This window comes from Atta colombica, unplaced genomic scaffold, assembly GCF_001594045.1.
Source record: "Atta colombica isolate Treedump-2 unplaced genomic scaffold, Acol1.0 scaffold47, whole genome shotgun sequence".
NCBI classification, from domain to species: Eukaryota; Metazoa; Arthropoda; class Insecta; order Hymenoptera; family Formicidae; genus Atta; species Atta colombica.
Genome location: NW_017259536.1, coordinates 632,646 through 645,956, shown reverse-complemented (window position 1 = coordinate 645,956; position 13,311 = coordinate 632,646). Strand labels below are relative to the sequence as shown.

Genomic DNA, 13,311 nt, shown 5'->3' with positions numbered 1-13,311 from the left:
TAAGGTATATTTCTTTTTATGTCGTATATTTTATGAATAGTATGTTCTATCTACTTAATTTATCCTAAATTAAAAATTAAGCACTGATATGAATAATATAGATTTTGTATATTTTTAGTATATATAATAAAATCATATAAAATCATACATTATCCGTTTATAATTCGTTCGTAAATTACTGTGTCGAATCGATGAAAATTTCTGTTGCAGAGGAACATCCAGCCGCGATGCACCACGGGGAAAGCGGAAGCTCCTCGTATAGCAAGACACGGCTGATTTGTTTTATAATTTTAGTAATAGCTAATATAATGTTTATATAAAGCGAGAAGTACGGAAAACACACTTACCCTGACACACACGATGAAACAAGAAGCGCGATTATCGAGAATTGCGGATTGCCTATTTAACGTCGTTAACGTTTCTTGGATAAATATTTGTGCAGGGTAAAATCAAACATTACAATTTACATTTAAAAGAAAAGACAAAAACGAACTTCCGTGACCAAAAGAATTTTCAAATATCAGCACGGCACAATAATCGGTAAGAGTAGTATTTTGTTAACATATATCATCAAGAACAAATAACTTACGACGTCAAAATTTATTGTATTATTTGTAAATAAATTTATTGTATGTACATATCAATAAAACAATTGTCTTTATCTGGATCGTCTGGTTCTTGCATAAGACTATAGTCATAAATTTCTGCCAAAGTGAGGCTGATTTTGAATCAATCTGCAAAATAATGCATAAAGCAAATAATGACTTTGTGTTAATTTATTCTATTCTATAATAATGTTCAAATTTTTTATTTTTTCATATTTGTATATAAATTTGTTTAATAAATAGATTTTCCTAACATTTTCTTGGAAAATATAAATGTAAGACCGTCGTCAACAAGATTATACATCGTGTTGCAAATTTCTCGCAAAAGTATTCCGTCCAATCATCGCAATTGAGAAAGTTTACTTCATTATGTTTCGAAGAAATTTACATCGCTATATCCAATAGTGCAACCAGCACTCTTCAAATCTCTTCAAATTATACGCTTTTCTTCAGAGACGCTGAAAGAAGAAATGCCAGCGCACGCGATCATTGCCTCACTAATGACAACATTAATTACACTGTGTTATCTCACGTTCGTTAATTACGGCGTAATGTTAAATTTACTGTGAAAAAATACGGATGCGTAAATTTCGCGTTCAATCGCGCGGTGATGCCCTCGATTAGAAAACGAAGTCAGTTCCTTTACGTTCACCTTTACGTATTCTTAAACTATCTTTTTCATCAATATCAACACAGTCATTCAAATTTTAACATTCTTTAAAAAAATATCGGTGTGAATTTAACAGCATGCGATGTTCGTATAATTCTCTCGGTATTGATATTAATCTCAATAGCATCATGATATGGATTAAAAAATCTATGATGTTATGTCTACATCATATTGGTGTTACTATTAACATCAATAAAATGAGAATTAGAGTTAGAAATTCTTATTTCATAAAAATAACGCGTTATTATTACTGTTACTTTTTATGCAAAAAAAATAACTTGTTAGAACTAAAAAAAATTTCTGGTTAAAAATGAATGAATCAGAATTTTCTAATTAAATTGAATTTTCTTAAAATTCTAGTTGAAGTAATCAAAATTCTGGTTATAATATTTCTGGTAAAATTTATTAGAATTTTTATTTTTACCAGAATAATTATTCTAATCAGAATTCCAGTTATTTCAAGTTAGAAGTTATTTCAGTTAGAATTTTAGTAGATTTTAGTAGATTTAATATTAATAAAAAGAAAATTTTGATTTGTTCATTTTTCACCAGAATTACTCTTTTTTCTCAATGTATACCATTACTCATTATTAATTTTAAAAAATAACCCGTTATCGTTATTATTACTTAGAAAATAACGACTTATTACTTTTTTATCATTACTTTGTAATATTAAAGTGAGAGATTAGATTAAAGCATTTCATTATTTAATAATCAATATTAAATATAACAATTAAAATTAAACTTACCGAAATTAATTTATTAAGCTTAAAGAATTAAAATTAAAAACTGTAAGTCAATCTCTATATAGATTAGTTTTTCTTTATATTGAATATATCTAATAAGTCTTTATGTTAATATCTTTAATGTTAATAATTCTTTATGTTAATATCTTTATATATGCTTATCTTTCAGATTATAATTCAGATTATAATTTAGAAAGATTTTATTAAACGTTGTTATACTTTTGTTAACGTTATTTTTAAATATTAGTTATTTAATATTAGTTATTTAAAGAACATTTCAATAAGATAAAATATGACCTATTGAATAAATACAAAGATAAGGGATTTAAGTAATGATAAAATTATTTAAAGAATATTCCAATAAGATAAAATATAACCTATTGAATAAATATAAAGATAAGGGATTTAAGTAACAATAAAAGTAACGGTTGAATTCAATATCGTTACTGTAAAAGTATAACAATATTTCTCGTTACTGTTAGAGATAGAAAAAGATAATGATAATAATGTTTCAAGTAATGCGTCATTTTTCAACTCTGGTGAAAATTATCTCGCGTAAAGTAGCCACGGTAGTGTCGTTGCGCGTGGCTTAGCATCGATCTATATCAAGAGAAACACTGCTAATGTTTCTCTTGATATAGACATAACATAATGTTAAATTCATACAGATATTTTTTTAGAATGCACATATCCATTGAAGTTGATATATATAAAAAAATTCTGTATTAACTCTTATAATACTATGTCCAATTTGATGCCTCATTCCTACCATCGTAGATCACTAGAACCTGTTCATGTTTTCATTTATTTAAAATGATTAAAAAAAATCTCTGAAAATTCACATATATTCAACTTTGTAGAACAAATGTTTAAACTTCATTTTGGAAAATAACAAAATGTAGTATAATTATCAAAATACTCATAAGTTAGGAAAAGTAAGGAATCGCTCTCATTACTAGTAACTCACGATAGTAGAGTATGGATTAATATATTCTATATTAAATATTATAATCTGCTTCTCAAACACGCATCTGTAAATATTGAAAGATCGATTCACCGATCGTTTTCATGTTTATCTTGTGGCATCGACTAAAAAGGTTTCTCGTCAATTGGCCGCGATGCATCAAGCGGCTTTCAAATGGTCAATGAGATCTGCCACGTTCGGTTTTCTCGAGCGTAGGATGGGCGGGGCAGTTCTTGCACGTTGCTGCTTGCTCCAGGGACCGCAAATGTTTGCCCTTCTTTCTTTCTTCGATGTCAGTTCCAGCGGCTGTTCGTGCAGTGTCATCGACTTGCCAGTTACGAAAAGGAAGGAACCGAGGTATGGCTGGAAGTCGGGTATATCCTGTTTGTAGACCAGACTGAAGTCACCCATGTCGGCGCAAGCGTTCATTGGCACGTTTATTGTCACTGTAAGCAAAGCGATCGAAGGATTTTCACCGTGCACCATACTACCGAGAATCGTTCTTATCTAGATTACGGTGATGGAGTTAGAAGAAAACAGATTAGCAGATTAAGAGAAACCGTGCGCTGCCGCATACTTTTTTATCCTCTTATGTCACTTGCATTTATTATTGAAAGAATACGACAGGAGATTCTTATTCACATCTTATTAATGTTATTTATATATTATTTTAAATATGTATTACATATTTGTCTTTGTATCCTAAATTCTTATTTTAATTATATTTTATAGATAATAAATCATTGTCACATTGTGATAAGTTCTCGGCATTTAAATCTCGGTGTAAGAATAACAGAATTTCTGATTTATTTCATTATTAAAATTGATAAAGTAACATCCATATTTTTAAATGTGAAAAAGTATGTTAACTGTAATATACTTGTTTTATTTATCTTTAAAAATTATTAATCATTTATACACACTATTATTACAAGAATTAATACATTCATCTATTTATAAACGTTCAATATTTTTGCTCGATATGATTGCGTTCGACAGATTCAGAAAATTAAATATTCAAAAATGAATTCAAAAAAGAGATCAGAGCAATTTTATTAATAAATACAAACGACGTACATATCAGCTCTAAAAAAGATAGAATATTGAATTTAATAAAAAGCCATGCATGTGAGGGACAAAGAATAGGGAAAATGGAACTCTTTTTAACTTGTTGGAGAATATGAAAGAAATGATTATATAATCAATTCACAAAGCTCCATTGTTTAAATTTATCGGTAGCCATAATAAATGAATGTTATTATTGCAAATGTTATTATTGAAAATTTAATATTTTTATTTAATATTATCTCTTTTTTGTATTAATTTAATATCTCTATATTATTAACATCAGATTGTATATTATAAAAATTCTGATACGCACGTTTCCAAGATAAATTTGCTTCAATTAATGTTTGCTTTTATTCATGTAGCATTTTTATAATTTCGCGTTTACATAAATCCTTTTTATGTTATAAAATATTTTGATGTAAATAATAATAAATAAGAATAAATATCCGTGAATTTCATAAATTTAAAATTATTGAAAAATGATCAATATTTATGAAAAATAAGTTTGAAAACATAAAATTATATCTATCAATTCAATTATTTTATTTCTTCATCAGAGACAATATGCAAAAGGTGCATTAAAGATATAATTGACGCAATCAGGTGTTTGACTATTTCAGGCTCGATAATTGCGCTCCGGAAATCTCGCTAATGCGGTTAATTCCTCGCGTAAATCCATCAGGGCATGCAGGGCACGCGGCGCTTATCGGCATTACGTCGCCGCGAATTGTGGTTCACCGTTATCATTCTAGCAAATCGAGAGAGAGCCGTTTCAGATTGATTGTGGACGATGCGTAACTCAGAATGTTAACGATTTCTGAAGCACGTGCAAAGACAAGGTGTTAATAGCACGCGAATTGTTCAGTTTTACCTTCATCAGTCCACATCCGCTCTTCCGTCGCCATCTTGGAAAAATTTTCTTTTGAATACTATGATTTCTCATATCCGTTTTGCTGCTCACCTTTCATCAGACTCTCCAATACGTAAGTATTGGAGTAAAGGCGTCTTGTCAATCTGAAGCTTGGAGGATGCATGCGGGAATTGGTATTGATTTTGATCAGACTGACATGTCTTCGGTCAGCATGAAATCGGCGCCGTACAATTCGAAATTACATCGGCGTCTTTCTATATGATTTTGCGCTGCTAGCATCATCAGAATGCCTCCGTCATTTTTGGGTAAATCAGATCATAATGGTTCACCTTCATGGTCCATGGATCTAGAAAAGCATTCGCCTATTAATTTTATTTAAATTTAAGTTTTTTCTTTAATTTAAAAATAAAATAATTACATGTGAAACCTCACGATTTCTCTACTTACAACTATAAGTTGCTTGATTTAATTTTGAGATATGTATTCTTTATTTATTTCTACATTTATTTCTACATTTATTTCTACATTTATAGTTTAATACTAAAAATAATAAAGTAGTATCATATGTTTCGAGATTTTGTGATTGATTTTTCATAAAAAGTGATAATAAAAATATAAAAAAATTAGAAATTAATAAACTATTATAAATTATTAAAACAATAGGATCAACATTACAATATCGGAAATGTTCTGTTTTATTTTTGAAACCAGTCGCGCTCAGTATCATAGTGGAAACAGGTACCACAGTTTAGAACTTATATAATTAAAAACATGAGATACGTGTTATATGTAGACAAAAATAATTTAAGCATATTTTTAATTCAAATGGAACAAGTTGAATAAAATTTTGTATATATTGGACAGTTTTAACGGAAAAAAACTTTGTGCGATAAATTGAAACATTTGTAGTGATGGAGAAGTCCTCTCAGCGTCAATAATCAAAGTGAAAGCTCGTATTTCATTGAAAAGTGCAATTATCGTAAATAAACTATGGCTTCGCAAACAATCATATCTTTTTCCATAGATTCCAAAATAAATAATAAACTAAAAAATATTATAAGCTGTTATATTTTATACTGCTGCACAAAAAAATCTTTGCTTATGATCTATATAAAATTGTAGATTCAATATTTATTTAAAAAGTCATTTTTACTAGAATATTGATAATGCAATGACGTAAAAATGTTATAAGAAATAAATTAGAAATCTCATAAAATCTCCTCTCATAGGAAAATTCAACAAAGTTGAGATTCTCTTAAATAACAAAATCAAAATTAATAATTATAAACAAATTAAATAAATTAAATCTATTAGGACTCTGTAAAAATTGCAAGACATTAAACAAAAAATAAAATTAAACAAAATGGCAAAATATACTAAATTAACATAAAGATATTGTGGAATAAACTATCAAATTTCAATTTGCATATTTGCAATAAAATGTTTTTCTTTTTTACTATATAGTCTTTCTGTCCCTTACTAGATAATTTCCCATATCCAATCATCATTAAGACGCCATTTATTTCGGCCGCCAGAACAAAAATAACCGATGGCGAAGTCACTATCGTTAAAATGAAACAGTAGCGAAATTTTCGATAGAAAGCATTCCCCGGATACATCTTGGGAACGATTCTTCCGTGTGGTAGTAGCATACACATCGACAAGTCCATTCACGAGCAAAATCGCGGATAATATATTTCTGCTTTATTCGCAATTATGTGGACGTCGAATATACGTCGCGTCATCGAAAAATCTTATTCGATTTGTCATTCGAGAAAGGAATGGTAGGGAGAGTACGGCAAGGCCATTATCATCGGCGAAACGTTCTCGTGCCTGAACATTCTCAGACGAACGCGCTTCTCGAAGAAGGCGTATTTGCACAGGGGCCCTATCAATTTCCTTAGAATGCTCCCGGGGACCGAACGACGTGACGAATGGATAATCGAAACATCTTCGCATAGACGAGAGATTACTTCAAATATTCGTTCAGCTTCTCGCAGTCCCATCCTTGATCGCGCACCAAATCTTGATCTGCTACTGGCGGATTCCTCGGCGTCCTCCGTTGCTGTCTGCGTCTCTTCTCATCGTCATACTTCTCTTGGACGGTAGTATTGCAAATGTGAATATCGCCTCGTGATATTTCGAGAAAGTATACTGCTTTGAGCTGAACCGAAGAAATGCTTCTCTGGATGCAAAATGTAGGAGGCGTATATTATAACAAAGATAAAGTGATAATAAAGGTAAAATTTATTTTTAAACATCTTACTTTACTTTTTTTTAATTCTTCTTCTAAAATAAATAAAGTATGGAAGAATAAGGACAATAAAATAAATAAAATAAATGATATAACGATGATTTTTACACAAGCTGAGATTTATAATTGATAAGGACGATGTAAAAGAACATTTTTTAATACTATACAAGATAATTTAATTGTGATACGATTTACTTGAACAGCCATATTGTGAGAAGGAAGGTACATGTTACTAAGTACCATAGTCGTATGTCAAATTTGATCTCTTTGATCAGCAAGGGACGTTCTGAAAAAAAAAAATATATATATATATATATATATCTGAATATAAATAACGCGACTAACAAGTTGAATGCGATTCTTGCAGCGTGTTTGAATAAAAACATACCAATATATTTTTGTACGATGTAATAATCTTTGGGTTTCTGCTCAACTTTGTGCATGATATCCTTGAGATTGTGGGATATAACGATGTCATTGCCACAAATGACTGGGTTTTAGAATCCAAATCTTCTTATGTCGCTCATACTGCGAATCAATGATCTTTAATTTCTTCAAAATTTCGGCGGTCAGGAAACATTTCTACGAACGAACGATATTGATATCGATTTATGCGGAGAGTCTCAATTTTCGTTGCGGTGCTCATGGCAACTCATGGATCTTTCGACTTTAATTCCGGAAAGTTCGAATAAATTCATCTGCCGACGAATTGGATCCCCCGGAGGCCGAAGCTGAGACTACAATTCGACTGTTGGCGAAGCGAAATTAATTTAATGAAATCGCGGAATGTCTCAATTGAGGAATCGTGAGAGATTGTCAGGTGACGTCGAATTTCAAGAAGCCACTCCCAAATCTTCTTTTTAATCGAAGACTTAGAAAGAATTGGAAAGAAGAGTGGATTTCGCGTACAAAGTTTGCCTATACTACGTAAACAAATAAATATACATTGTTCATTGCAAATATAAATTGTGCGCTTGTTTTAGTAAAAGTGCTTTTAACAACAATCTTATAGGTTGTTTGAAACTAGTAATAAGCATATTTGATTTTTTTAAATTTATGTGTGCACGACACAAGTTCTTAAGATTTCATCGCTAAGAAATCGATGCAATAAACTAAAATCTCTTTTGTGACGTTTTTTACAATCACTTAATTGAAGCGAAATGAAGCGATCTGACAACCTATAATAAAATTTCACTATTACGAGGCATGAAATGGCGAAAAAGAATTCCTGGAACACAAAAACAAAATGGACTTACGAAATCAATAAATAAACATCAGTTAAAGATCTCGTACGTCTTTCCCTCACTTATACATTTAGCGTTTCGTTATCATGAGCCTTTAATTTTGTTTCATCAGTTAAGAGTTAATGGTATCACGCGGCAGCATGTTTAATGCAAAGATGTTTTCGTGCGCTTCGAATAATTAACATAGTTTGGTTTTGTTGCCTATGCTATCTCGTAACCGCGTCTATTATTAGCGCGAATCAGGAGGAAGTGCGAAATAAACACGCCATTCTAACACAATCGATCGTTCAATACGTGATACACTTTTGTCGAAAAAAATAGCATGTTCTTATTCGAAAGTATGGGTTTAATGGAAAATGCGTATGATGTTTAGAGACAATGAAATAAGAACCGATATATCAATTCGAGAATACTCCGTTATATTTAAACATAGACAGCCGATTTAATTGAAATTGAAATGAAAAAAATTATTTTATCGCTATTTTATCGTAATATAATAAAGTTAAATATAATAAAGTTGAAGAACTGTAACGGGTTCTCATAAAACCAAAATTCAACTTGCTAATAGTGAATTTCTCTCTTTATTATACTCTGTACATTAATTAATTTAATATCGGACAATATTACGAGAAACCAAGCATGCTCATAGTGAATACTATTACGAATCGTTCGGTCATGATTTCTCGCGATAATCCGATGATAAATTAATTAACGAGCAAAATGGAATAAGGAGAGAGACCTGAGTTAATTAATTTCAATTAAATTCTCCATTCTTTGAATGTAGAGAAAATAAGAATTATTCAAATCCTATACCTAGCATAATTGCAATTTACTGCCCGAATCCTATACCTGAAGAAGCTCTTGACTTTTTTTTGACCAGCTATCGATATCGACTCCGTGATGAAGCGCTGCTATATGATCGTTCAAAAAATAATTCCATTTCTTGTCGGATGTTCTCCTTTTTTGCCATCGATGTCTCGTGCGTCGCGACGAACTCCTGTATTGCGAACTCCATCGAGCGATCGGGATAGCTCGTCATTTTTTTGAATTAGTCACGACAATCTCCTCGGCCACGGTTGTACCACAAACGAATTTGAGTAAATCCGCAGCCGCAGTCAGTCGGAAGTCTTCTACGAAGGCTTGTTGATCTGTGCTGGGATTGTAGATGTGCGAGAACAGGGCGCCAGACATGTTCTCTTCATATAGCCAATATGCATCTCTTCCAATAAGCGTGCCATTCTGAGCTACACACGTGCGACAATTCGGGACTGTTTTACTTATCACGTATTACGCGACGATTTTCCATGATGTCATCTTTATCGCGGAACAGTGACAATTCCAACTAAGAATGCAAAAGATTCGCAATTCGGCTCCTTTGCAACAAAATAGCATTTTCATAAAACGTTTTGCGACAGCGGTAGATATTTGGAAATAACACTAGATGATAAGAGTTTAGAGTTTAGAGTTAGACTATTTAGAGAGGAATATATAAGCAATATCTATGCTTAAGGAAATATTCTCGAAATATTCGCTACTTTCCGTTTGGCAATGATAGTCGGGCTAGTTAAGGCAGTATCTTTGAAGTATAAATGAAGGTATTTGTTGTCTTTGGTATTTGTTGAGTGAAACGTTGCAACCGAATCTGCGATGCCACTCGACAAAATTGTTCCTGCAATCCCATATAAAGTTGAGCTGCTTGTACCACAAGAGAGCAAAAATCACAGTTCTCTCGTTCAAAATTCCATCCGCTTGCGTGATATCGCCCAAGGAGTGAGCTTCTAAGTTAGCTGCAATGCCTAATTGTCGAAGCACATAGAAAATGGTAGACATTAGCGATTTCATCCTCCGGCGGTGTGACGTATGGCACCGTATTCTACCGGCAGTGAGCATTAACTTTATCGTCCGCAATCTACAATCTAACCGTATGGCAGCATTCTCGTTTTAGTTGACTCGTACTTCTACCCCCCCCCCCCCTTGTGCTTCCAGCGCTTCCTTCAGTTTTGACAGTTTATCTCGTCAGAAGGAATATTTTGTATTTCTGCGAATAGTGTTGATGTTAATTACAAAAATGTTATAGCATTCAATAATCATAAAAATTTTGAAAGTTTTTACATTGAATTGTATACAAATATAACTTAACACAATTTTTGTATTTTAATCGATTAAATTTTATTTTTCTTCTATCTATGATGTTAGAAATTGTCCCGAGATCTTGCAGAATGGAAAAAGAATTACAACAAATCACATTTGAACAATTCGGCCATTTGACCCATATGATTGGTTAACTTTTCTTTCGTCCAAGATATCAGAATCATCTATGGAAAGAACGATTTTTCTTGAATATCTAAAAATTTATCAAGATATAAATCTGAAAATAATTTTGTTGAATCAAAAAGATCACATAGAATACTTAATATTAGAACGATTTTTGCTTCGCTAATCATTTCAATTTTTTGCTTTTTTCTATTAGATGTAGGTATGGAAAATTAAGAACACATAAATACAAATAAAAATAATTCTTTTCTAATCAAAATGAAGAATAAAAAATTACCAAATTGACATCTTCATTAATTCTAATGAAATACCATCAGTCGTTCTAATGTTAAGCGCTGATAACAATGCTGTAAAAAGTTTTAACATTCTATATAGCAATCAGTTTAATCATCCTTCATTATTATTTTCATTATTATTTTTAAACAAAATTATTTTCAAATCTGTGCAGTGTATCTAGTTAAATTTTTAAATGCTTCAGTAAGAACGTTCTTTCTTGGAATATTGTTGAAACAATTAAACTTAAGAAAGCAAGAAAAAAGAAAGATAATTTAAAATATTTCATTTTCTAAAAGCACATACAATAGAATAATATACCTTAAATAGCCTTGCTACTTGTCTAGATGAATTTAAAAAAATTACATTGACATTTTTTTATTTTCTCCTTAATTTTTCGGTAAGCCTTCTTTCTCGATCGTTTCTTTTTACAGCAATTGTCTCGCAATAATTGTCTCTTCTAAAAAAATACAGCAGGAATACGCGTCCATGTATGAATTAGCATCGCACTCAAATTTCGGTAAACCATTAAATTTCAACTTCGCTCTAATCATTTGTGTCCGGAAGTGTCCACTTCGGATGTGTCATCCTCGCATGGCATGATGATATGGATTTGCAGAGCTGTCCTTTCTATCCAGATCGACCAAGAAAGAAGGCAATTTCCAATTGGATTGAAACTTCTTATCTTGGAGCGTGGATTCCATTGTGATTGTGCTCAGAACGTGACTCCTTCCTAATAATATTTCTAAACGAGTAATGTTAAATTGCTGCGATTATTGTAATTTGTCATTTATAATTATCAGACGGCTGACGCGGCCGCGTGAATTAACGCGAGGATCCGTTCTCCGCGGTAATGCGACTTTAACTGAGATTAAAAGATTAAACTGAGACTCGGCAATATCTCAGTCACTCGATTAACAGCTAATTGCGTTTATTTAGCGCAACGGTCACGAATAGCGTGTGATCGCGCATCTTCTACCATCGTCTATTTCGAAATGCCTCATCAAATAATTAATCAAAGAGGTCCATCCCATTCTTCATGCGATGTAACACGTTTAATGAACTATGCAAACAATTTTAGGATCCGTTATGTGTCCGAGGATTGACGCGCGTGGTATTGTTATCAGAGAACCTGATATATGCCAGGTGAGTTTACACAGTTATGTGGAAAGCGTGATTTAGACACACAACTGGATAAATATTGACCAACGTTCTTACAGCTGCGTATTTAATGGAAAATCGATCATCATGTGAGCTTAACTCATTATCGCATACATCTATAGTATCTCTATTTAGATTTTGGAATTTTATATAATTTTATATAATTCGGTATTTTATATAATAAAATAATAAAAGGGAATTCACTCATAACTTGATGCCATAAGTATTTTTACTGCGTCTGTGTAGAGAATTTCTAAAAATTTCGACAATGACACGATGATCGATCACGCGATGGAGACAAGTTTGCCCAGATGACATTGTCACTAGCAAAATCCGAATGTCTGTAATGCACTTGCGACAAGATGAGAACAGCCTCATATGCGTAACAGCGTGATAAATCCCTCGAGCGAGCGCTAAATCGTTGGATTAAATCGCCGTCTATTGCGCGTTAATACAATTAAACGTTGGAATAACTGCTGCGGGCATCCTGCCGCGAATATGCGCCCATTTAATGAGCATTAATAACGGAAATGTTATTTTTTCAGTGCGCATTTCTCTCTGGAAGTCGCTTATCGAAAACAGTTCGAGAATGTGAAATGTCACGGTCATTTAGCGAATATCTTTAGTAAAACAAACAATAATTTTATCATTCTTAAAGGATCCTAAATCCATTACGATGATCTGCCTTGGTTTGAGGTTAAGGTATCGACATATCTCCTCAAATGATGAATCGCACCAAAGATTTTTACGACCGCTCAGACGGCTCCAGACTATAGGATTTAGTTCATGACTCCTATGTGCCCCCTGGAAACTTGTTGGTGCGGTGCAACTATTGAGATTCCTATTCGTTGATCACGGGCATGTTCCTTCCTATTTCTCTGATTCCTTGTGCACATATCGCTGCCGATGAGCGGCTAGATACAAGCAATCCTTGCTTTGCTGAATATTTTATTAATTCCTCCCGAGTGTGCAAACCACTGCGCTTTGCAGAGATTTTTTTAAGCGAAAGTCATTAGTGTGTAGCAACGGAAAAAATGCGCTCTTCCACGAAGGGAAACGAGCTCTCGGCATAGCATAAAAATTCCGTAATGTACCAAGTTTTACTCTCGTACGTATTTTCATGTATATATATATATATTTAGATAAACTGTGCTTAATAGAATAGAGAAAAGATATAATAT

The 13,311-nt window shown here is 32.3% G+C and overlaps 1 protein-coding gene and 1 pseudogene across 1 annotated transcript in view; one reads left to right on the top strand and one right to left on the bottom strand.

Annotated features, from left to right (window-relative positions):
* The window catches only part of LOC108691466 (neural cell adhesion molecule 2), a 35,679-nt gene extending 35,018 nt beyond the window's left edge, over nucleotides 1-661 (top strand). The window contains exon 6 of the mRNA XM_018199217.1: nucleotides 211-661. Coding sequence (XP_018054706.1) covers nucleotides 211-320 — 110 coding nt within the window. The 3' untranslated portion in view covers nucleotides 321-661. The remainder of the gene's footprint in view (nucleotides 1-210) is intronic.
* A 2,465-nt stretch (nucleotides 662-3,126) lies between these two features.
* Nucleotides 3,127-13,311, bottom strand: part of LOC108691432 — an 84,370-nt pseudogene continuing 74,185 nt past the window's right edge.